Source organism: Mesoplodon mirus, assembly GCF_964341445.2.
Source record: "Mesoplodon mirus genome assembly, chromosome: 10".
Classification (NCBI taxonomy): domain Eukaryota; kingdom Metazoa; phylum Chordata; class Mammalia; order Artiodactyla; family Ziphiidae; genus Mesoplodon; species Mesoplodon mirus.
Genome location: NC_138986.1, coordinates 28,490,027 through 28,517,487, shown reverse-complemented (window position 1 = coordinate 28,517,487; position 27,461 = coordinate 28,490,027). Strand labels below are relative to the sequence as shown.

Genomic DNA, 27,461 nt, shown 5'->3' with positions numbered 1-27,461 from the left:
GCCATGGCCGCTGAGCGGGCACGTCCGGAGCCTGTGCTCCGCAGTGGGAGAGGCCACAACAGTGAGAGGCCCGCATACCACAAAAAAAAAAAAAAAAAAAAAAAAAAAGAACTGCTTCCCAGAGAGACAGAGGCACAATGCTAAATAGTTTTATGAAAAGGAGGAGATTAATAGTGTAAGAAAATTTAATTTAAAAATGATCCCAGCTATTGCTACCTTTATTACCTAGGGAAAATCCTAGAGTATAATTGCAAAGGGCAATAAAACTCAGGTATTTGAATAAAGGCTTTTAAAAGGTTTCTCATATTTTCTGATTCTGTGGGGCAAGTTCCTTTCTATAGGAACTTGAGTCTTATGATGAAGACAGTATGTAGACCAACAACTGGGGAACAGTTCTTGATTGACATGTTTTTAGTAAATTACAATTCACCCATCTCTTCCTGAAAATACTTATTTTTTCCATGTAGCATACTCTTAAGTGAGTTTCTCTGAGACTCTTTGGGAGTTCAAGGAGAACTTTAAGGGCTCTGAGACAACCTAAAGTTTTATTCAAAGTTTCATGTAGGTGTACATCTGAGTTAATCTGAGAAGAGGGGCCATACTTTCATGAAGGTATCAAAGAGGTTCCTGACTCTAAAAACGTTAACAATTATGATATTTAAAAATGTTTGTCAAATTTCCAACTAATTAAATTTAGTTTTTACATGTAAATTTAAAATGACCATATCTGAGTTTTGGTATGAAATGCGGAATTGAAGTCAGGAGCTAGCTACTTACATAGACTAGAGATTGCCTTTAGCTTAGGATTTAAGAGCTTTCATACTAGAAGTTTAATTAACAATATAAAATTTTCTGAAGATAATATATAATCTGACTTCCTTCCCCCAAACATGTTACACTGTCCTACATGTGATATTTATCTTCTTAAGCACTTTCTTCATTGGATAAAGAAGTTCTTTTTTAACATCCTATGAACTTATATGTTAATCAAGTGAAAATGTAATTTAGAATTTCCACTTGTTGGTAGCAGATTTAGTCAGTTCTCTTTTTTAGGACACTACTGGTTAGTGAGCCACAGAAGCACCTAAAGTGTTCAGATGGAAGCATGCATTAAACCATCAAGTAAATCAATCAAAAGCATTAGGGTTAGAAATTGAGGACTGAGAATCTCCAAGTTGGGTTAGAAGGGTGGCTCTCAAGGAGTGAAGCAGTGCTTCTCATATGGCTTCCCTTTAAGAACCACTGGGTTAAAGGTAAGTGGCTGGAGTTTTTCTGGTAGGGTAGGGACAGGAAAGAAAGAGGGAAAGAACACAGAACTTTCAGAGGTGACCAAATTATGATTTTGGAGCTCACAAAGGAGCCAATCTGTAAGGTCTATGACCATGGTTTAGGATCATGGTTTTAATTCATGTCTGATTATATTAAAAAAAATTTCTTATTCTCAAAAAGGTCTTTAACATATAAAGAAATTCGTATTTCAATAGTATTGCAGCTCTTGATCACTTTAAGAAACAACAGCAGAGATAATTTAACCTAAATTTAAAGATGAAGAAGGGAATGAAAGCCAAAGTTATTTCCATTTAACCTTTTTCTTTCTACTTGCTTAGAGATCAAGAAAATTTTGTTTGATAAAAATAATATACACTTTTTTAAAAAGAATCATTTTCCACAGACCTTTTGTTTGCAAGTTTACTTTATAGTATAAAACAGATCTTCAGTTTTATGTTGAAGTCAGAAGTTTAGTTGGAAGCTAGAATAAGGTAAGTGCAGAATTATAAACTTTTAAGCAGAATTCAAAAAAGAAGAACATGTATACATGTAAGGTCAAATGATCAGAAGATAGAAACAATTATAAGCTATTATGAAAGGTCATATACATGCAAAAGCAATAATTGCGGCACTTAAAACTAGCTCAATTTCTCTTTTCAACATTAGGATTCTCTCCATTTGCATCTTATTTTCTTAAGTCTTCTGTAAAAAATTTCTTTTGGTATAAACATGATCTAGGTTGTTAACTTATAGTAATTCTGAAATACACATTTCAAAACAACAGACTATAGCACTCTGCTTTGCCATTGACTATTTAGTGCCAGGATGCCAGACTTAATTTCTGCTACTGAATACTATTTTAAATGTATCTGACAGGTGTCTATACATCTGGTTCAATCCTAGCCAGGCTTCTAGAATCAATGTCAAAAAAAAAAATGTTACCACAGTTAGAATGTTATATGTACATTTATACACACACAGTCACAACAGAAAAAAATCGTTTAATGTTTTCACATTTTTAACTTCAACAGTTAGTATCATTTTGACAGTCAGTTACAATTTCAGTAAGAGGTTAGTTACTCTGGAGTTAATAACTAAACTACTTTTAAAAATCTGCTGTCTCAACTTAAGGGTTATTTAACAAAAGAATCTTGCAGAGGAATACCTTTTGCAGTACAAGTTTCATTAGGAGGCATCGCTAGTAGTCGGTCACCAGTTTGGATATAACCAGCTTCAATTTTACCAGTTACACAAAATCCAGATCCTTGATCTGCAGAACATGCCAAAATTTTATAATGGTTCACATAACAATATCATCTATGTTTAATACTGCTAGCTATACTAAGTTCCCTAGTAGTTATATAAAACTAGTTCAATGAACATTAAGCAATGATCATTTCAGAATTTTTAATATATCTACTAAATATGACACACCACATTCTACTCTTGATTTTCTTATAAATAAAAATATTTATGTTAGAAAAAGTGGGAATTCATTCCTTTTTCAATTTTATTGAAATGAAATTTATTGAATACTTTCTAAGTACCAGGCACAGTGCTAAACTCTGGGAATAAAAGATGAAAATATAAGCCCCTACCTACAAGGAGTTTACACTAGTGAAGAGAAAAGCAAAAACAATTACATTGTCCTGAGACAAATGTTATTTATAATGTGCAATGAAAAAAAACAAGGTTCATCAAAGAATCCATGATGATGGGGAACGACTACACTTTAGCGAGGCACTTAGAAGAAGGAACAGGAGTTTACCAGATAGTTTGTGTGCATGTGCAAAGGCACGGTCATAACCAAATGTGGGACGTGCTAAGGCCCATGCGTCATTTATATGGAACTTATATGGGGACCATTTGGAATAATGAGGGAAAGGGCAAGACAGGAGGCAAAAGAGATAGACATGGGACAAATAATAACGGGGCCTCATAAATCACACTTAGGGCTTGAATTTCATCCTCAGTTAAGTAATGGGAAACCAGAAAAGAATTGTGAATGGAAAAGTGACATGATGGTGTTTCTGTGTCAGAAAGATGGGGAGGTTGACTGAAATGCATACATGGACTACAGAAAGGGAAGAAACTCAAGAATTTGAGAATAAGGTATGACAGATTTAGGGTGATAAGGTAAATGGGGGATAATGGCAAAAACAGAAAAATCTGAGATGTGCATTAACTGTGAGATAGGAAATTAAAGAACAAGATCCATTTTAGCCTTGGTGAATTTGAAGTATCTGCAAGACATACAGATGGAGAAGAGGCATTCAAGGGGGCACCAATCACACCAAACCCATGAGATTGGTACCCTGGGAGCACACTCCCTGTGGAGATGCCCAGCAGCAGTTAGCAGATGTATCTGCAGAGTGAGAACAGGTCTGGGTTGGAGATTTGTGAGGCATCAAGACGCAGGAGATAGATGAAATCATGGATGTCAGTTCAAAGGGAGCATGTAGAATAAGAAGAGGACTGAAGTGACAGAACACGAGTCAAGGGACAGAGAAAGAGGAGCCCACAGAGAAGATACAGAGAGGTGAAAGGAACAGAAGAGCAGGAGAAAGTCGGTCACAGAAACCAAGGGGGAAAAGTTTCAAGGTGGATGTGGCTACGAGCCTCAGAAGTAATGCCAAATTCAAGTAAGATGGAAGTAAGATAGAACTGAAAAATGTGTACTGACGTTGGCAACCAAGAGGTCATTTGATAATCTCAGTGGGAACTGAGATTGAGGCAAGCAATGCAGGCAGAAGCCAGGAAGCTGCCTGAAGAGAGAAGAGGTAAACAAGTAGAGTCAGCAAATCCTATTAATCAAAAAGAAAATGAAGCACCTCTTATATTTTAAATAGATAATAGGCATTTTGAAAAGAATTACCGTACCTCCTCTTCTACTAGAATGCTGGAAAATGATAATAATAAATTTCAATTTCATTGAATGATTTTCGCGAAGCACCTTCATTTATTCATTTATTAAACAACATTTATTAAGTGTGTGTTATGTGCCAGGCACTGAGCTAGGTCTTGCAAATATGGATATAGAAGTGATAGTACTTGCCCTCAAGGAGTTCACAATCTAAGTGAAATAAACAGCACAGCAACAATTATAAAACTGCATGAAAAATGCAGTGACAGAGGATACAGAGAACAGAGCGACACCTTAGGGTATGTGTGTGGGTGACCTCAATTATCACCCCAGAATTATCACTTTATTGCTGCTCAGTTCCAGATCTACTCTCTACTTCCTGCTCTGTGATAATGGAGATCTGGGGAGCAGCTGACATCTTTACCATACTGATTATTCCAATATATAAGTTATATATTGGAATAATAAATTACATCCTTTTATTTATTAAGACCTTTTATTCCATTTCCATTTTATATTTTTCTGTGTAGGGCCTTGTACACCTTAAACTGGATGTATTCTTAGGTATTTAATACAACACCTCCTCCAACACCTCTTCTGAGTTTGTCCTTCCTTGGGTTCTCTTCCTCAGCCCTAGGGTACCATATAGTGCCCTTGTATCTTACAGTCATTCTTTTTAATATATTAATAATCCTTTATATTAAACTTCCCATTTTACATATGTGTGGTATCTACTTCCTGACCCAGACTGCTATATATGGGTAGGAAATGGACAAGTAAAGAGAGAGAAGAGCACAACATGGGTAGACATAGTAGCAATAAAAACCCTATGTGATTAGGAAATACTGAATGATACAGCTCAGCTGAAGGATTCAGAAACTAAAGGAATCTAATGGGAGAAAAAAACTATGAGGCTAGACAGATAAAGGATCAGGGTTTTTTTATACTTGGAAGGTGAGTATGAGATGGGGAAATGGTAAGTAAACTGAAGATTCTTCTGGGCAGGGGTGTTAAGTAACTAGAATTGTATACCACTGGCATAAAGAAGGAAGAATCTGAAGACAACATAATAATTTTGTCCAACAAAAGAGGTCAGGAGAGAATGGAAAGGCAGGGACCATACTGAAGAAGGCCAATAGAGGTAGCACTTACCTTTGAAAACATCAGATACACATAATCTAAAAGGCTTGTCAACGGATCTTCGAGGAGGCTTGAAGGAATCTGGAAAAAAATGGAAAAATGGCAAGGTTTAATTTTCAAGTAATTTTTGACTCATGTCCAATGAGTCCACTATACTCCCATGTCTCTCAGAAAATAATTTTTTAATAAATACTAACAGCAAATTGACTGTGATTCATATAATACTCTAGTTTATAAAATGTTTTCACATGTGTTTTCTCATTAATGTCACAACAGTCTGTGAGGTAGATAGAGCAGGCATTAATTAAACAAGAAAAATTTAGCATCAGTTTAAATATTGCATATAATTTCAAAATTGGTGACCTAGCTCCTCTGACTACAAATCCTATGCTTTTTCACACATATCACGGTCCCCCATAAAGAACTCTAAATAATAATTAATATCAAGTTCATAATGCATTAAAATTAATATGGCAGTATCCTTACCAATTTGTTCTAATAAACATAGTCCTTTGTACCATTTTGTAAGTTCACTTGACTGAGATCTTGTGATTAGATTATCACCACTGAGACCACTTGTAGGGATAAAAGCTACATCACTTTCCTATAAAAAAGATTGAACATATGAAACTCAATACAACATTGTTTTTAAAAAGTTAAAAGGTTCACTATTAGCATAACTGTACCAAGTTTGCAAAAGCAATACTGTACTTTTTAAAAAGTAATAGAAATCAGAGAACTACTGCCCTGAAGTTATCTGATACAACAGTTTTCAACTTTCTTGATTTTGTGGGAGGGAAACTTACAAGCATTAAGCATTGAGTGTTTCCAAAACACTCAAGCATTTTTACCTAGTAACATAGGCGTATTTCACATTTTTGCTGGAGACATTTCTCTCTACTAGTTTCCACATTCCTCTGTGACCTCACTAAACCTATACATCTAATTTAATAGGTGGAGAAAAAGTCTTCTACTTATACTAGATCCAAGCCAATTTATAAATTGTATGCAATTTTCTAAAATGAAGTAATCCAGGGAATTCCCAGGAGTCCAGCGATTAGGGCTCTGCACTCCCACTGCAGGGATCCCTCCCTGGTTGGAGAACTAAGATCCTGCATGCCACGCGTGGCATGGCAATAAACGGTCAGTCAAACAAACAAACAAACAAATAAAATGAAGTAATCCAAACAATGTAAGATATACATAATACCAGGGAGAAATAAAAACAAAAAGAATTAAAATACTGAACAAGAATAGCAAAGTAGTTTTTTCTCTCACATCAGTAAGATGAGACTTAAGGAAAGTACCCAAATAAATTTAAAATTATCTTACCTTAAAACCTGCTTGCTTAAGAAAGTGCCCAAGTTTTCCAGTAATCTCTTGAAACCTTTCTTGTTGCCAATTAACCTGATAAAGATCCAATTTATTTTTAACACTATGCTTCAGACCATGCTATATATAAAAATTTAAATTTTTGCAATAAAATATAAAGTCAAGACTATAAAATATAATTATAAAATCTATTAAATATGAAATCTATTAAAATTAAAGCTCACAATGTCAGATCTTACTATTAATATGATCTAAAAGTAAATTTTCTTACGACAGAAAGGCTGGAAACAAACTCCAATGTTTATAGAATTTTTTGGATATGCTAAAAGTGACTTCAAATGTGGGGAGAAAAAGCGAATAACTTATTAAATTGTGCCTGGACCAACTGCTGAAATAAAATAAAATTACTGACACCCCCCCCCAAGTCAAACAGACATCTTAGTATATGTATATGTAATATAACTCTAGATAACCATTCCCATGCTATAGTATTTAGGAGTAAATGTAACAATGTCTGTAACTTGTAACTTACATGGAAATTCATGTCAAAATAAGATAGATTAATGGATGGATACAGGGGTAGATAGACAAAACTGAGATAAAGCAAGTGGTAGAATATTATGTAGCAGTTATAATACGGGTGTTACTGTAAAATCCTTTCAACTTTTCTTTATGTCTGAAAATTTACATACTAAAATACTGGGAAAAAATAAAAGGTATATGTAATAATGATACTATAAAAGAGCTATGTAGAAAAACTTAGGTGAATATGAATTTGATCTCAGGGTAAGAAAATACCTAAGCATAATGAAAGAAATCAAAAGGAAACAGTAATATCTTTAAATTAAGCTTACAAATTGATTTTTTTTAAGTTTCAAAAATGAGCAAACTATATAAATTCCAAAAGAAAAAATACAAATGATAATATACAAAGTATATTTAAATATTATGACCATTCATAGAAGAGTAAGTTTAAAGAAGAAAAATCATGTTTTATATATCAAATTGGAATACAATCTTTTAATAACAGCAGTGTTGATAAGAATTTGGGGAAGTGAACACACCATACAGAAGTAAATAACTAGAACTTTTCTCAAAGGTATTTTCATCATGTACAGCAAGTCTTTAAAAAAAAAAATATATATATATATATATCCTTAGGCCCAGAATTTCCATAGAATAGACTATTTCTAAACACACACACACACACACACACAAAACTGGAAATATTCAAAAGTAGGGGATTGTCTGAATAAATGTTAGTGTATCTTTAAAATACACTAGAATAAAGCTATAAAACCTGCCTCTTTGCCTCTTTGCATAAAAATTATTAATTACTTGGAAACATGAACAAGAATATTGTCAATTTTTTTAAAAAGTAGATAATGAAACAGACTAGAACCCAATATTATTAAAAAAAGATTTTTACGTGTAAAACTAAAATGGATGGAAGTACAAAATGAAAAGTTAAAAATTGGGCGGGGGAGTTAGAAATATAGGTTATTTCAGGTTTTCTTTATACTAAAATAAATATGCATTTTTATAACTTAAAATGACTTTAAGATTTATAAATTAATTCTGAAAGTGAGAATTTATCTTCTTGCTTAAAAATTCCTAATACCTCATTTATTTAATATTAGCATCATGAATTTATTTTTTTAAATATGACAACTGGACTAAGAAAATGTATACTAGTCACACCTGAGGTCATCAATATGGCAGAACATCATCTTAACTACCATCGAAAACGAATTCTCAAGAAGCCTTTACATACCTGATCCATTTTATTGACTGCAACTGCGAGCTGGGTCACTCCCAGAGAACGAACCAAGAGGCCATGTTCTCGTGTTTGTCCCCCAGTCTCAAATCCAGCTTCAAACTCTCCCCTGCTGGCATCTACAACTAAAACTGCTACATCTGCCTAAAAAAGAAAAAAAAACAATCAAAACTAGAAATAATGTCACAGCCATTTTAATTCAAAGGACAGATTATTAAATTAATTGTGTTGGTGAGATTTTAAAGGCAGACTCTAACCTGACACCAAATACAAAGCAAATCAAAGGAATTACACAGATGGATTAAAATTTTAAATAGAAGAAAGTACTAGCATGTGACAAAAAAATAATGACATGAATAAAAAATTCCCATATTTGATTACATAATAATTATGATAACCAGGCAAAGGAGGAAAAACATAAAATTAAAACATACTTAAACAGGGACAAATATTTATAACATTTAAGGTAAAAGTTATAATCTTAATATCAAGTCTTTATCAAAGAAGAAAAAAAAGTACAGCTCCATATAAAACTAGTTAAAGGATACAAGCAACTTGCTAAAGAAGAAAAATAAATGGTCAATAAACATTAAGAAAATTCAAATTTATTAGAAACCAAAAAAAAAGGACATTAAAAACACATCAACAGGACTTCCTTGGTGGCGCAGTGATTGAGAGTCCGTCTGCCGATGCAGGGGACACGGGTTTGTGCCCTGGTCCAGGAGGATCCCACATGCCGCGGAGCGGCTGGGCCCATGAGCCATGGCCGCTGAGCCTGCGCGTCCGGAGCCTGTGCTCCACAACGGGAGAGGCCACAACAGTGAGAGGCCCACGTACCGCAAAAAACCAAAAAAAACCCACATCAACATATTCCTCTCTTCTCCAATTTTACAAATCGCAATGTCAAAGATTTAAAAGACAAAATTATTACACAGGCAAGGGTGCAGGGAGACGGGCATTCATATACATTGCCTGGGGGACAGTAAGTCCACCACCTTCCTGGAGGGTTTTTTTTTTTTTTTTTTTTTTGCGGTATGCGGGCCTCTCACTGTTGTGGCCTCTCTCGTTGCGGAGCACAGGCTCCGGATGCACAGGCTCAGCGGCCATGGCTCACGGGCCCAGCCGCTCCGTGGCATGTGGGATCTTCCCGGACCAGGGCAGGAACCTGTGTCCCCTGCATCAGCAGGTGGACTCTCAACTACTGCGCCACCAGGGAAGCCCCCTGGAGGGCATTTTCACAGTAAGTATCAGTAGCCTTAAAATTATGTTTATTTTGTTTCCCATCAACTCTGTATCTAGGAATTTATCCTAGAGAAGTAATTATGGATCTACAAAGAAATTTGTCAGAGTACTGTTTATAATGATAAAAAGTTGTCAATAAATGAATTTTCAAAAAATAGCATAGGTTCCCACTATTCCTTTGTGTTGTTGATGCTTCTTTATGTGACTCCACTTGCACCATATGAATGCAGTGTTTGAAAATTTGCAGAAAACAGTTTGTGCAACCATAGGTGTTCCTCCATTTTCATTCTCATCAATGATTTCTGTCAGTGCATCATCAGGACATTTCTTAGATGAACACTCCATCTTTCATTTACCCCTTTCACAGTTTTTGCCTTGTATGCATACCTGTTCTTATAGAAATCTGCTTTTCTGTAATTCAGGATATAATGGCTAAATCTGGCACTCCCCTCTTCAGCTATCTCAGACTGTTACAAGACAATCACTTTTTCTCAAGGGTCCTCTTATATTCGATTCACATCAAGTGCTCTGGCCTTTTGATCAGAACAGAGTCCAGAACAGCTTTTCTCTTTGTTGTTTCCTCAGTGACACTTCATGTTTCTGCTATCAGTTTTTAAAGATTTTCACATGTCATCATATAATCCACACCATAATGGGAAATGAAATGGTCATAAAGTAAGTAAAGAATTTATCAGATACTTTGTTCGGAATACAACAGAACTTTATAATTTAAATCATAAGTATCATGTACATACTTCGGTGGGGGCAATTTACACTCTTATTTCTATTCTTTTTCTTTTAATTCTTACCCAAATATCCCTTCTGCTTTATATCTACTCTTAAGTACATCATTCATACCCAATCCTTCATGACTTTTAATGTTAAACTCCTAATTTCTTCAATGAGATCCAGTTCTTTTGATCAAGGATTCTTAGTTAAGAGCACAAACTAAAGCAATCAATTTGAAAACTGGCTCTTTCACTCATGTGTAGTCACTAGCAGGTCTCACACCTCAGGCAAATAGACAGCTATCGCACCTCACAGAAACACTGGGGGATAAATGTAGTTTACTTAAAGCCCTGACCTTCCAAATCCTAGGCTCAATGACTGTAAATCTCCTTCTCATCAGGTTTTGCTAATAACTGTCAAATTATATTTACTTTTTTAGATTAAAAATTGAAAGCCATTGAACTGGTATTAAGATACCTAAGTCAGTAAGTATTCTTCCTGATCCTCTTTCCTATTAACATCTCAAAAAAAATTACTGGGCAATTTCTCTATTCTTTCTAAGCAACAGCTTGTCTTTGGGAGCTCAAATGCCTATACATTTTCAAGGAAGCCTTTTAAGTGGTAAAAAGCGATCTCTCCTCATCCATCATGTATACTGTGTATATTCTTCTTGTAGTACATCTGTGTTAGCCTTTCATTGTTACATGTCTTACCTTTCTACACTGTGATTTCCTTGAGGAGAGGCTACATGTACTATATGCATCTCTGTATCCAGAAAAGCCTACCACAGTACCTCATACACTGGGTACGTTACTTATTATCTTTGAGCCTATTTCTTCATTTGTCTTATAATGGAATTCAATTAAATAATCTCTAAAATCCTTTCCTACCCTAACTCCATCAGGAGTTTGGAATAAATGTTCTTTACGATTACTCTGGACTCTAAGATTCTAGGATTAAAAAACATTTCAGTGTCATTGTGTGTTCTGGTGTTTGCCTCTCCCATTAAACTATCAAAATGTGCTTTATAGTCCATCATATCTCCACAGTGCCTACCATTGTGCTTGGCACATAGCAGGCATTCAGTAAGTTTTCACTGAATGAAAACATACATACATACACACACATACACACACATACATACACACATACACATACATACACATACACACACATACACATAAGGAAACAAAGAGAAAAATATCTCCTTTGGTAAATGCAGTGAGAAGTGTATCAATTTAAAATGGGGCTAATATGTATTTCACAGAATTGTTACAAGGATTAGATTAAACTAAATGCATGCAAAATACCTAGTAGAGTCTGGCCTGTATTCAGTACTCAATCAATGTGATAATTATTACTTTTCAATCTTCCTTATCTCATTCAGTCCATGGACTGTAAATTAATATTCTGAAACTATATGTCAACTTCCTTAAATAGAATCAAATACTTCCTTATTTATCTTCAAATATATTCTAATTTATTCATATAACATCCTTTTTAGGTTGACATGCTCATAACACTTGTTGATAAACATTCCCTTTAAATAGGTGGAAGAACTCAGGAAATGGTCAATCACTGAACACTTTTGCCAAGTGACACAAACTTTTGAACTCTCCATATTTTCCAATAGTCATCTATTATAGAAGAAATCAATGTCCTATATGTGTAGTGCTATTTGCATTGTTTTAATTATTTAAAGTTATTATCTTTGGCTTTTTCAGTATCCTCATTAAGAATCATGTAAGCTTACAAATTGCAATGGCTTTTTAATCTTAAGAAAGCAAATAAACCACAGGGGGAAGACTCCCAAGCTTCACTATTTCTGCATAAATTAACTCTTTAAAAAGATATACGACTTGAATATAAATATAGTAAAAAGGCAGATGTTGAAATATTCACTCCAACTTAGTAATAAATGAATTATAAAGCTATGCCTCATTGAGCCCTTACCATTATTTTTACTACAAAGAAATTCGTAGCTTTTATACATTTGCTTCTTTGTAATAAATTAGAAAAGGTTTTATAAAGTACCAATAGAGATCATGAAAAATACATTTCTCTATTTTTTTTTCAAATTTTTAAAAAAGTTAAAATTTTAATATTTTAAAAGTTATAATCCTAGCATTATAACCTCAGCATCGGGAAATTTTATGTACAATCAGTGTACTTTGGTTAAGAAAATATCTGGTACCTGGGCTGCTCCTGTAATCATATTTGGAATGAAATCCTTATGGCCTGGAGCATCCATTAATATAATAACTTTGGTTTTGGTCTCAAACTTTGTCATACCAACATCCATTGTTACTCCCCTTAAAGAAAACATAAAATGGTTAGAATGCACTATAGAAATAATCAGTGTTATGGATTAAATTATTTAATAATATAGGTGAAATGACAGTCTAGAAAGTAATAATGGGAATTCTATTATATAGTCTATTATTTTGAATAAGTAGGCTATCTGGAAATTCTGCTGTAACAGAATTACACTGATATGGCTTTAAAACAAGGTTTGGATATAACAAGAGCTTAATCAAAATGATTGATGCTTGCCATTTCCTTTTTTTTTTTTTCAGTAAGAAGCCATACAGATTGTGAACAAAAAAAGATATATAGGGACATATCTGGAGTGGGAAACAATAAATATTGCACATAAGAAAAGATAAAAATGAAGAATGACCACTATCAGAATGTACCTTTCCTCATTTTCTTACCTTTATGCTTCACTAATTATAGAAATAAACTTATAAAACTTTCATTTGTAAGGTTGGTCAGTATGTTACACATTTAGCAAACAGGAAATATCAAAGGAGATGCACAATTTTTTAACAATGGAGAGACAGGGACAGTAGTGGTTTTGCATCCCATGTCATCCTCTTGGAGTCCAACACAGTGCCTCTTCTTAGCCACAAAAACATAGATTCAGATATAAGAAAGCCCAGGAGGGTCTACAAAAGTAGCAAGTCTTTCTAGACTTTAGGAATTTAAAAAGGGAAATCACATGGGCAATAAACTAGGTAATTATTCATCCTGGTTTGCCCAGGATAGTCCATAGTAAGGAATGAGCACTCCCTTCTACTGCCAAAGTGTCCCAACAATTATAATGGTAAATTATGTGTCCACCCTAGCAGTCAGGTAACTGTGGGTCTCCTTAGTCAAGTTATTCTAGTTTAATCCGAAACCATGGGCCATTTGAGTTTGCAAAAATGATACTTAATTCTCCTTAATAATCCCCAAATAACTGCCTGAGAATAGTGATGAACCAAGACTAAGTCTGAGCTCCTCCCTGGACTGCTTTAACCATACTCTTTTGACCCAGCTCTGCTCTGCATTTGTAACTGAGAGGATATGAAAATGTCACTTAGGCTACTAATTTCTGTCCAACACCTGAGCAGAACAGAGGATTTATAAATACTTAACATGGTGGGATAAGCAATTCACTGTATTTTTGAAATGCTACTAAGGAATATATAGTGGTGAATTAAAACTCCCATTATGTATATGGAAGCTTCTGCTACCCACAGAATAAAGGAATATTCTAAAAATTGTAGAATGCTGAGCAATAGAAAACTACCAGCAGCAAAAATATGACAGCCAACTATTATTAAAAAAACACTAAAATTATTAATTATTCTAGGAAAGAGATAGATTATTAGCTTACTTGCCTGCTCAACTCACACATGAAGTAAATTCAAACAAAGCCATTCTAACTTAATTATACTGTCCTCAATCTCTTTACCTACTTAATAGATGGTACAAAGAAAACTAAAAAGCCATATATCAATAATCTGCTTAATAAGCTGATAGGTGGAAATTTAGTCTTCTAATACTGACATCATACAAAATTCTGTTTTCCAATATTTGTTTTCCAAAAACGTGTAACTGTCCAACTATTTTTTCTTACTAGGTTGTAAAACAAACTTGTGATACTATGAAGAATAAGAAAGACACCTACAAGAAAAAAACAAAACAAAACTCAAACCACTATGATATAAAATTCTATTTACCAGAAGAGCTAAGGAATATTGTGACCTGCTTTATTGAGAATTATCTTATATCAATACTCCAAGAAAATAAACATACATACTTTTAAAAAGTATGAAAATCCAAATATGTTCTCTAATCATATTCAGAATGAAGACATCAGAGAACAGAGTAACTTCTTTGTTGATTCAGGACTTTCACAGGGCTTCAGTCTATTATTTTGAGACAGTAGGTATATTTGCCATTTCACTTAATTATAAGTGTCCTCTTTCTTTCCTGACAAAGGTGCCATTGGCTTCCCCATCCCTACCAGTTCTAACATGAAATATCCAAAAAACTTCAAGAGAAATACTTTGGCCAGAAGTATATGAATATCTACATTCTCCTAAAATCTCACCAAAGTTAGCATTGAACACAGTAACACATACAGGAGTAATCGAATGGATTAGATCTACCTGGTAGGAGACAGGTTTAATTACTTGTTTGTTGACTCTGTCTCATAAAAGCATAGTACAGAAAGTATAAAGATGAATTAAGCCTGGTAATTTGAATTTACTGGTCATTTTGATTCTAGATAGAAGACAGTTTACTACAAAAAGTTACCTTTCCTTTATAACCTGATATAATAATCTTATGTATATTAACATTATATAAATTTTAAATTAAGAGTCTTACTCATAATACTCATAATTCAAAATCAAGACAATTTGACATACACTCAGGGAAGTGACAACCGAAACTTCTCCCACAGAATTAGCTAAGGGTTTCTACTGCCTTTTTCTCTCTTTTTTTTTAACTTTTAATAAACATTTTTTAAACTATTTTCATAGAATTTGGAAGAGTAAAAAATGTATGTAGACTACAATGAAAACTACAATAAAAACATTTCCCTGATAATTGAAAACTTTTTTCTAAAAATGGTCTCTAAAATATTCCATGCTTTGTTTCATGCATATTCAACACATATTACATACTTATTTAAAAGACTATATACCATTTCAGAATGAAAATTTTGAAATATAGTGACTACCTTTCCCTTTCTTCGCCAGTCTCATCCAAGACCCATGCATATGCAAACGAAGCTTTGCCAGCCTTTTTAGACTCTTGTTCATACTTATGCATAGTTCTTTTGTTTACATTACCCAGAAGATAAAGCAAATGGCCCATCAGAGTACTTTTCCCAGCATCAACATGACCTAAGGAAAATTGATTGAGGATTAATATTAGGTACATTTTCTAAATGTTGTTCACATTGAGGCGTTGTGTGAATATGTAATTCAATAGTTCATGTCAGTGTTTAGAGTAATAAATACCAATTTTTATCAAATAAGAGTTAAGACGTCTAAATAGAGGGGAAAAATCATGTCTCTTTAAAGGGGGGAAAATTTCCTTGATTTCTGGAAATTAAGATTGTCAACAAGACAGGCAATTTTCAAATGTTCACAAAATGAAAATGCCACAACCAAGTCTAATGACCTCTTTAGTGACTTGGCATTATTTCACCCAGAGTGACCTTGGAAACTTGACATTATGATGCAATGCCTCCTTGCTTCATGTCTATTTACACCCACACAGAAATGCAGAGGGGAACGAGCTTCCATGCTGCCACTAGCAAGTTGGGCTTGAGCAGTTGACTGACAATCTGGAGGAACAAAGGGCATTACCAATGACCACTAGGTTGAGGAGTTGCTTCCCTCCTTGCCGCTTTTCCAGCTCCGCTTTGATATCTATTTGTTGCCTCAGCTTGCTAGACTTTTTCACCGGTGTTGGTGTTGAACTCTGCTCTTCTGATGCTTGAATGGTGTGGGATGGAAGAGCTGATTTAGAAGCGGTCTCAAGTACATCAGAAGAAACAAGGCTGGTATCTTCACTAGAATGTCCTTTTTGAGGTGTGTGGAAAATATGACCATTTTCTTCAGCAGTTACTCTACAGAAAGCACAGATAGGAATAAAGTGCTTAAAACAATTCGACTGACATCCTATAATGCCAGAAAGGCAGAGAAGTTGTCTCTTCATATTCCTTACACTTGCAGACCAAAAAATGATCTTCACTAAGTGGCTAGAGTCTGTTAAGGTGGAAATGATAAGTAGCTAGACCCAAACCACACAAATACATACATGGAAGATCCCAGGAGAAAAACAGACGACCAAAAACTAAGATAAGAAGAAAATATCCCATAGAATAACTGAAATTCAATGTGTTAGCCCATAGCTTAGCCATACAATCCTATCAAAACAGATGGCATAAAGGAGATATTTTGTAAAAATTGGCACTGTGCTCCTGGAGATAAATCAGTACTAAAAAAACAGCTTTATCAGTTTTATCCCTAACTCATTTCTCCAACCGGACAGAGACTTACAATTTTTTTTTGCTCAAACACTATCCTTAAGGGATATATCGCTAAATGTGTACATTTTCTCATTACTTTTGGCAAAAGAGTTTTAATTCATTAATTCAACAAACACTTGATTCACTAAAAACTATATTAACACATACTAGCACTGATGTTGAGAAGAAAAGATAAAGAAATGAAAAAGTTATCAACTGATCCCAAAAGCTTACAATCTATTGAGGAGCTCAGATATGTAAAGTAGAAGCAATACCATCTAGTTTAACTTATTTCCTCCTTGACAATGACAATGCCTCCAAAAGTAAACACTGATCTTAGTTCTTCAATAGTTCTTGGACTATCCTCCATAGAAACTATACCAGTGCTATGCCATGGATAGCTATAAAGGATGTAATCTAATCAACAAGACTATGATGTGTCTTACCTTTCCTTCAATGACACAGAGTTAGGACAAAGAACAGGTTAAATTGCAAGTTATTAAGAATGAAACCAATTATATGTGACAATGTGGATCTGGCAGAGAAGAATTACATACAGAAAGCAGTTTACAAAAATAACTTAAGGATTGCAGCGTAATGGAAATGTGTACGAACAGTAAATCTGTCAATATTTTCTTCTTGCCCACAATAACAAAAACAGATTCATTGTTCCCCTTTAGGGTGTTTTTACATGCTCAACACTGACCCTTCCTCCTATGCCTCAGGAAAGAATCACATTCGTTATATTTGCAACTTCATTAAAAGCCTCATATTCATTCCCATTTTATTTTGGTTTTGCAAATCTCCACTAACCAACTTTGGTGTTCACTTTTTAACACTGCTTAAACAGATTAGCTTCATCTCAAACTACAGGGAAAAAATATAAGTATGTGGAAAATGTTCCCATTCTTTTTTTTAAAAGAGTCCAACCGACTAAGTTAAGTAAATCAAATTTAAACTATAATTTGCAAACATTTATTTGAATGACCACAGCTAGTTCTCTAAAACAAAAACATGACAACTCTGCATTTAGGGGAGTAAAAAAAAAACCCTACAAATTACAATAAAAGTATTCAACCAGAATGACTAGTCACGTCACAGAATCTGGTTCTGATCAGACCTGAGAGAAATCACAATCTCTGGCTGCAAATCTTTCTGTTTTCAGTGACAGAGGCTTTTCTTCAAAGGAAAGCTCACGCTAACTCCAACATGGAAAACAGATAAAGTAGAACAGCTATGGCTGACACCGTGGGTTGAGGCCTGAAACTCAGCTCACCCACCAATCCAGGCAGCCCTGCTCAGGATAGGAAGAGCATCACAAAACATGGCCTGACTCGATTATTTCATTTACAATTCAGTAACATGAAAGGTTTGCTTTTCTTTCACTTTCATAATAACATTCCCTTCAAGTAAATTTTAGGCAAACTGCAAATTAGTTCACTAAACTGTACAATGTTAGAGAAAAGGGTCAAAGTAATTAGAAAAGCATCGACGAAAGTCTGTACTTAGTAGAAACTTCTGCATAATATGTAGTAAAAGTTAATGTTTTAAGATTTTGAAAAATCTCAAAGATGAGGTCTAAAAATGACCATTCTGGGTTCAGGATTATAATTACTGACTGGTACAAAAGAAAGTATAGGTTGGTTGAATATTTTTTCAGGTGCTTTCTGATATAATTTTGTAACCTTATCTACTATTTTAAAGTGACCGGTCTGTTTTTTTTTTTAAACCATCTTTCCAAGAGTGGGAATATTTCTACATGAATCTAGAGGCTTAATCTTTCTTTGTGAGTTATTTAAATGATACTGGAAAGCTAATAATTTAGATTGAAGAGGTTAAGCACAGAGTTATTTGTTCTCTATGCAAGGTTCTAACGATTTTTACTTACTGCACTTTCTAGAGAGATATTTACTACCTTTACTATTAGTGAAGAAAAAGTTTGCTGTTTCAGTTTCTTCTAAGAAATGCATTATCCTTTTTTTATAAGCTGCCACTGGGAATCACACTATGTAGAAATCTATGATGCTGAAATCTTGACTCAAAAGTGTTTAATTATGTTTCTCTGTGCTTTCTTGAGACCAAATCAAAACAGCCTAAGTATTATCCCTATTATAAATATCTCCCCAAAATCCTATAAAAGTATTTGAAGTAAATATAGCTTGGTCCTTGAGCAACAATATGCATTCTGAGTATCTCCATTTGTACTTGCAGACCTTTCACATTCTGATGACTTCTCCCACAGGGCCACATCAAAATATTGGCTCACAGGCTGCTTTTTACCTTTATACTATTTCCAGGTTTATTTTTAAAATAAAATGTATTTCTCCAAGGAATCTGATCAATAAATATTTAAATAACTGTTCTATGAAAGGAATATGATGATGAACATTAATGGTCCCTGTCCTCATGAAGCATATAGTCTTGTAAGACTCTGAAAGGCTTGCATTATACTTGTAAAGCATAGAGGTGGGTTTCTAAGAATTATTTACTTATATTTACTATTTATTTTTTTCTTGATCATTTATTACCCATTATTTTTATAAATATTCACGTAGATAACTATGCATTTACTTCTAATATACAGATAGATTAATATACATAGACAAGTCTAGAATCAAGCCTATTTTCTCATTCCCTTTTCTTTGTACTATGCTCATCTGCATGTTGCTTTCTAAGCCTCTGAAACCTTCTGCATAAGATTATAAAATCCTTAGAACAAGGAATTGTGTATTCTATTTACTTTTTCTCTCTCAATGAAAATAATTCCATAATAGGATTAAATGGCACTCAAGACATGAGAATAAAAAAGGTACTTATGATTCTTACAAACCAACCTTCATTCAGAGAGAAAAGACATACATTGAGCTTTTTGTTACTGAATCAGGATTCAGAATTATTTTAACGGGCTAAAGTTACTCACATTAAAAATTAACTTTTTCATTCATCCATTTAACTAACATATACTGAATGCCTACTATGTCCTAGATATGGACTTCTTTCCCTCACTAAATTTGAAATCTAATGAATAAAGTCTTGCTTCTATAAAATAAAATAATGAACTAGGTAATCATTAACATTCTTCCCAACCAAGACTTATGGATACTTCTATTAATTTACATAAAAGAATGTTGTAAGGGAGAAAAAAATGGCTGCTGAGTTTGTATTTCCTGAAATTGGGGGGGGGGAATCCTCTATTGTTTATATTTGATAATAGTGTTTCGTGTCTGATAGACAAAATATATATAATTTATAAATAATAGATTTAGGAAATGATTGAAAAACCTGAAAACTTTTAAATAAGTTTAAAGTTAATGTCTTTAGGGGAACTAAGATCCCACATGCTGCACGGTGCGGCCAAAAAAAAAAAAAAAAAAGTAAAGTTAATGTCTTTAAACTGTGCTGTTATGTCTCAAGCAACCCACTTCCCTTGTCTATAAAAACTCCTGAGAGAATCCTAAAGACTGTGAAAAGAAAGAATAAATGAGTACTACTAAAGTATGACTTATTATCATTTCTCACTAGATATCTGCAATTTTAGATAAGTTTTATTTTATATTTTGTCTTTGTTATACTGATCCATTTTATTCAGTATGAAAATCTAAGAGTTTAAATAGTAAAAAAAATTTAATTAATGATTCCTTGATTCACCAACTACATTTAATTCCCAAACACTGCTTACTTATGCCATCTAGTGGCAAAGGATTCCCTACCTCACAATGCTAGATTTCACAAAATCATAGGTTTTTAACGTTAAAGTAGCTATATTTAATCTGTATAAGGAAACTGACAGTGAGGTAGGTTAATATACATAGGTAAGTCTAGAATCAAGCTTAATTTCTCATCCTCTTTTCTTTGTACTATGCCATACTGACCCATTATACTTCAATGATTATATTATGCAAAATTGAAATAGATTCTTTCTTACAGTCTAACAAGGAGACAATACTAATTTCAAAAAAGGGGGGAGGGGTTAAAAAACCTTACCCAGGCACTTCAAATCCCATAGTTTGCTTCTTTCCAGATACAGTCATTTTAGTAACTTTTGGCACAATTTCAGATTCACTTCGAGATGACTGGGAATCTACTGATTTTCCTAATGAAAGAGTAAAATATAAAAGGCTAGTTAATTCAAATTGATTCCTAGAAACATTTATTACATATTAAATACATATTATGGTAATTTTCACAGAATCACATCTTTATATGTATTTTTTCTCTAAAAAATATTCAGCGAAATTTTTAAATGCTGAAAGAAATTCTTCTGTCACCCTATTCTGGGAAATCCCCCATTGTCAGGACTCTGCTGTGCTTAACCTCCACCAAATCTCTTCCTAATTCTGAACTGACTCTTAAGTTTCAGTATTAAGAGGTCACAAGGTGGTTTCTGCATTGAGCCTCATTCTGACATTATACCTAGACCCTGTATCTCCCTCTCCTACCACACCCTTTCACAATACTAAAATTGTCCGGTCAGTTAGCAGATGGCTAAACTATTTTTAATCGTGATACCTATAAACTGATGAGCAAGTTGAGAGTCTGCTGAATTGTGCTAGATACTGCATATATTTTACTTGCTCACAATACTAGACTTAGTAAGATATTTGATATCTCCATAGAATAAGGGGGAAGAAGTCAATATAGAAAAAGTAAATTAAGAACATGAAGGAGGATAAATTACGAGCTAGATCAAAGTAAGGCTTTTATGCATTTGATCCTTTAAAAAATATATATATGTAATTCATGAAATTCTTCAGAATGTATCTTTATTATTTTCAGTAAGAGTACCATCAGGATTGGGTCCACATAAAACTATGGAAACTGCATTGCTACATTGGTAAATATATACACAGAAATTACTTTTAAAAATTAGAAAAGATAAATTAATGTACATAATTCATTCAAAATGTTTGCTATTTGCTTACTATATGCCAAGCACTACACTGGAAATACAGTGGTGAACAAAAGCAGACACAATCCTTATACTGAGAGAGCTTACAGTCTAGTGGAGAAAACTGATCACAAAAAATAAAAGTAAAATTACAACTGTTATAAGTGTTATAATCTGTATATGGTACTATCAGATTTGGTGACAGGGCACATGAATTAGAGTGCTTCCATAGGAAAATGAGAGTTAGGTGAAGACACAAAAAATAAGTAGGAATAAACTACCCAGAAAGGAAGAGCATTCCAAACAGAGAGTAGCTGTATGAGGGCCCTGCTGTAGGAGGCAGCATGGCCTTCAGAGGGAGTAAAAGCAGAGGGGAGAGGGAACATAGTTAAATGCAGCTGAAGAGGGTGGCAATGGCCAGGCAATGCAGGATCTTTAGGCCACAGCAAAGATCCTAATGTTCTTTCTAACACAATTGGAAGCCAACAAAATGATGTAAGAAAGTGGGGGGAAGGGAAAGAGAGGAGAAGATAAAACAAAGGGTCAAACTCAAAGGAGAAGTCTGGGCTGGAGCATATATTTATGATTCATCAGCACACAATTAGTTGTTGAAGGCACTGACATAAGTGAGATCACCAAGGGAGAGAATACTGAGTAAGAAAAGGAGTGGTCTCAGGACAAAGCCTTGGAAGAAATTCAACCTTTAATCACAAGATAGAGGACAGCAAGAAAGAGGACAATGAGCCTGCAAAAAGGTGACAGAGGAGGGCCGGGGAGGATGGTGCCCAGGAAGCTAAGGGAAGTGGCATCACCAGAGTCTGAAGTTGCTGTTCAGTCAAGTGAGACGACTGAAAACATTCACTAGTGACATGATTCCTTTAGATAAAGGTCATTGGTAGAGTTAGCAAGAACCATCTGAGAGAAGTGGGGGAAGGAAAAGCCAGAATGGGTTAAAAAAATGAAGGTGAGAAAACAGGCAGCAAGTACACGTCCACTATCTCTTATGCGTAATTTCAAAATCCAAAAGCTCTGAAAAATTAAGGTTTTTTTGTTTTAACTCATTCGGAAGCAAAACCTGACCTGGACTAAAGTGAAGCTTTTCGTAGCCCTTATTTATCCCACTTCAAGTGGAAAGCCATACATTTCAGTGCAGAAATAACAATGTGATGATTAAAGGGTGCTGCCCCAAAGTCCACTGGGGTTATCATACCAGAGATGTTAATGCTTTTCTCAATCCAAAAAATCTGATTTCTGAGTCAAATCTGGTCCCAAGGGCTTTAGATAAGCAATTGTAGATATGGACTAATGACTCTCTCAATAAAATCTGGTTGGAAAGGGAGGAATGTGGTAGAATGGTAGCAAGAGGGAAACATGGCATCATCTGATGGAGGACATAAAACTGAAAGGGCTGGCTGAAAATATCAGGAAGAGAAAAGATCACGTCAGATATTTTAGAATTTCTGAGAATGTAGAGAGGGATGGGACATAAAGCACAGGTAGAAATTGAACTAAAATAGGAGAAAGGCACTTTTACTGTAACAGAAGCCAGATCTCAACATTCTCATACAATGTTGAGAAGCTAGAAGATGAAAACCCCTGACAGTTAGCTTCTATTCTCTCCATAACATAGCAACAAGTTACCTGGTGAGACTGAGGGTGAATAAGAAAAGTAAAAAGACTGGTGAAGCAAATAAAGTTTTCAATAATCTTTGCACAAAGAATGAGTTGAATACACACAAAAATAGGGGAATCGTTGGATAGTATTGAGGGCCTATTTAAGATCTACGATAACGAATCTGCAGTGGAATCCATCTGCCTATCCATGCGGCTTTTTCCAGCAAGGTTCAGCCATTCAGGAACAGGCACAGAAAAGACACTGGCTGCTTCATTCAGAGTGAAGTTTCTACCCAACAGGTACAAAAAAAAAGGGCAGAGTAACAAGGTGGTTGAAGGTACTGGCCACAAAAGGGGGGAAAGTTATTGAAATGATAAATAATGAGCTCTAAGCTGAATTAAACAAATAAAATGACAAAGGAAGAGTACTGATGTACCGAAAGAAAGTTGAGGGGTCCAAAGGTCAAGAAAAGGTAACAATGTAAGAAGTACAACTAGGTGGCTGTTGTCAGAAGGGGACAAGTGGTTTCATGATTTTGGAAGAGGGAGTTACAGTGAATTGCTGACGAGAGGGGAAGGTCACTGGAAATTAGGTGGTCAAGGAACTGCAAGTCCAGGCTGCTGGACTTGTTTCTCCACATTGATGCGCAAGCTATGATCACGAAGAGCTTAGGGTGTAGAAGAACACTGTCAGCCAGCTGCCAAAGTCTTAATGAATAAGGAAAAGTAACCATGAGATTGTTCAGGAGATGAGAGCAGTGAAGAGTAATAAAAGGCTGGTTCGGGCAAAAGACAGAAACTTCAAAGGAGCAGAGATTGAAGGGGAAAAAAGGAAGGAGTGGGGGTGAAGGAATAATTGTTGGAAAAGGCAGAAAAGAAAATAAAGTTGACATTCCAGACCCTGGGGTTTGAGAGGATATACATGAAGTAAGGCAAGGAAGTAGAAAAAAACACTAGGAAAACAGATTGAGAATTGTGGAGGGGTTTGATTTCCATGATAAAAGCAGTTCCAAAGTTCTAGCAAAGGTAAAAAAGAGTGAGAGGTGAGTGATAAGGAAGGAGGAAACTGAGAGCGTGATGGTGATGGTGATGGTGATGGTGATGGGGAGGAGGGGGCGGGGCAGTGTTGTGTGTAGGTGGGGAGAACACCCTGACTGATAGAGGCATGGCAGACTTTGGCCTCTGTCAATACAGGGAAAAAAACCCATAAAGCATAAAAACGTCTCAGTCCAGGCTATACAGGGCTAATCCCCACTTCCTATTAAGATTAATTTTAATACCTTCTGTTTTGTGTATAAAAAATCCCTTGACTCACTTATACATTTAGTACATTGAAATACTGTTAATGTTGACTTTTTTAAAAAAGTAGGTGGGTCTTTAAGCAGAGAAAAGTCACAATATGAACCTGTAATATTTCTGGGGATGCAGTAAATATATTATTTTTCATTTCTGGCGATCCTATCTAGAGGATATCAAACCTCAAACCTAAGATGTAGTACTTCAAGAATTTGGTTATGTAAAGGAAAGTGTTTTTTAGAGGAAAAAGTACTACAGATCTGAATATCACCCATTAAAGCAATGGTTCATAAACCTTTTTATTTAGGTCAGATACCCCTTTGAAATAGCTAATGAAAACAATGGGACACTCTTGGCAGAAAAATACACCACACACAAAATTTTGCATACTATTTCAAGGGGTTCAATAATTCCAATCCTAGAAGCCTCCACTTGAGAGATAACCTTGATTCAGGCTATTTTGGAAATATGTTAATTCAATTTGACATTCTCCATAGTCAATGAAAACATACATTTAGTAAATTTTCCATTAAGCTGTTATTAACAGCAATGTGACATACTTTGACTTATCCAACCGCATTACACAGTCCCCCTCATAACTAACATCATGCTGATGACAGGCAAAATCTACTGACAGGTCAGAAATGAACTAATAACTAAAATTATCAGTCATGGATCAGTAAGAGGTACATATATCCATCACATAAAAGTGTAAAATGTTTACTGTATTCCCTCATCTTCCCCAACCAAATAACAAATTCATTTTCTGTATAACAACCTCAAGAAATTGAGCACTGAAAGTCCCAAAACAATGGCAGCATGGAATGAGTACTGGATGGAAATAAGGAGCTTGGATTCTGATTCCTGCTCTGCTACTAATTAACTGTTACCTACCTTACAGCTTAAACAGTTCATTTAATTTCACTAGCTTCAGTTTTCTCATCTACATAATGAAGTAAATCAAATGGTTTCTAGTTCTGTGGATGTATGTGTCTGTGACTCCCAAACCATTAAGATGTCCTTTACATCAAATAGCCTACTAGGAGGTTAAAATGTGCCATTCCAAAGAAAAGTACCAATGTCCTCCCCCAAGTCATGTAAAACCCACCCACCAAATCATGGTCACCAGAAAGAAACATGTTCTGAAGATTCATATATTAGTGATTAATATATTAGTGATTAGGGTTCAGTCTCTAGTAGGATGAAGAATTGATCATCTTGAGTGAAGTAAGTCAGAAAGAGAAAGACAAATACCGTATGCTAACACACATATACGGAATTTAAAAAAAAAAAAATGGCATGAAGAACCTAGGGGTAAAACGGGAATAAAGACACAGACCTACTTGAGAATGGACTTGAGGATATGGGGAGGGGGAAGGGTAAGCTGTGACAAAGCGAAAGAGAGGCATGGACATATATACACTACCAAACGTGGGGTAGATAGATGGTGGGAAGCGGCCGCATGGCACAGGGAGATCAGCTCGGTGCTTTGTGACCGCCTGGAGGGGTGGGATGGGGAGGGTGGGAGGGAGGGAGATGCATGAGGGAAGGGATGTGGGAACAGATGTATGTGTATGACTGATTCACTTTGTTATAAAGCAGAAACTAATAAAAAAAAATTAAAAAAAAAAGAATTGATCATCTTTTAGATTTTTCATTTGGATGAAAATAACAGTTACCCAGTTAATCAAGTCCAATCTGCCTGTTTTGTAGACAAAAAACAACAACAACAACAAAACCAAGGAACAAAGAAGTGACTTCACCTTAGCAGCAGGGCATGTACTTAATTAATCAGCTCACCTACCTGTCCACTTCTCCTTTCTCATACTCCAGTTGTCTCTAAAGCAATGCTTCTTCTGTCCCTAGTGGTTACCCGTTGCTGGGCTACTTCCTCCAGAATTCTACTGTTTCCTTCCTGGGGCTAAGATCTAAGCAGCAAAATCTACTTGGCTCTGTCTCTTGAACATGAAATTATCTAGGTCCCTTTCCTGAGGACATTTTTCAATGTATATTCCTTTGTAAAGGATTCAAAGCCAAATTTCCCTAGCACCACACGATTGTCATAGACTTGCTGAATTTAATGAAACTTCCTGCTTACATATCCACAAGATTTACCCTCTTCTGACTACTTCCTTTGGTCTTTACAACACAATCAATATTAGACTACCAGCTCTTTGAGGGTAAGAAGTGCCTCATACACCTGTCCACATAGTACAAAGCATACAGCACAGTGCTCTGCTCACAACAAGCATTCAAGAAACAGAGTTTAATGAGCAACCCCTAAGGGTTTAAGTTTTGAAACCATGAGTTGATCTCTATTGTTTTTGCAAGGTATCTTAGTTCTCTTCTTAAGGCAATAACCTCAGTTTACTCTCTACCTACTTCCTGCACTTATTATCAGCCACCTTGGACTTCCCTGGTGGTGCAGGGGTTAAGAATCTGCCTGTCAATGCAGGGGACACGGGTTCTATCTCTGGTCCAGGAAGATCCCACATGCCACGGAGCAACTAAGCCTGTGCACCACAACTACTGAGCCTGCGCTCTAGAGCCCGCGAGCCACAACTACTGAGCCTGGGTGCCACAGCTACTGAAGCCTGCGCCCTTAGAGCCCATGCTCCACAAGAGAAGCCACTGCAATAAGAAGCCCGCGCACCGCAACGAAGAGCAGCCCCCGCTCGCGGCAACTAGGGAAAGCCCGCGTGCAGCAACGAAGACCCAACGCAGCCATAAATAAATAAATAAGTGAATGAATGAACAAATAAATAAATAAATAAAATACCAGCCACCTCCTAGTGTTTAGAGCGCTGGGTTCTAGAAAGCCCACCTGGCACTTCCTATGGGCACTCTTGTACGCTTTCCTGCCAGGAGGTTCTTATATGCTCTTTTTTTACCTTCACAGCAACCACGCAGAACGGGTATAACTATTCCTACTTTACTTTAGAGAAACTAAAGTTCAAAACAGTTGATTTGCCAAAGATTATGCAGCCTTGGGCAGTGA

General features: G+C 35.3%; 1 protein-coding gene across 4 annotated transcripts in view; it reads right to left on the bottom strand.

The window, feature by feature from the left end:
* HBS1L (HBS1 like translational GTPase) overlaps positions 1 to 27,461 on the bottom strand; it is an 83,451-nt gene that overhangs the window by 11,118 nt on the left and 44,872 nt on the right. For 3 of the 4 annotated variants that reach the window (XM_082634216.1, XM_082634220.1, XM_082634219.1), the window contains 9 exons: positions 20,650 to 20,758; positions 16,001 to 16,263; positions 15,367 to 15,532; positions 12,547 to 12,664; positions 8,379 to 8,525; positions 6,605 to 6,679; positions 5,759 to 5,876; positions 5,285 to 5,353; positions 2,435 to 2,539 (listed from right to left, as the gene is read on the bottom strand). In XM_082634216.1, the coding sequence (XP_082490342.1) occupies positions 2,435 to 2,539; positions 5,285 to 5,353; positions 5,759 to 5,876; positions 6,605 to 6,679; positions 8,379 to 8,525; positions 12,547 to 12,664; positions 15,367 to 15,532; positions 16,001 to 16,263; positions 20,650 to 20,758 (1,170 nt within the window). The remainder of the gene's footprint in view (positions 1 to 2,434; positions 2,540 to 5,284; positions 5,354 to 5,758; positions 5,877 to 6,604; positions 6,680 to 8,378; positions 8,526 to 12,546; positions 12,665 to 15,366; positions 15,533 to 16,000; positions 16,264 to 20,649; positions 20,759 to 27,461) is intronic. The other variant, XM_082634217.1, reaches the window with a different exon arrangement.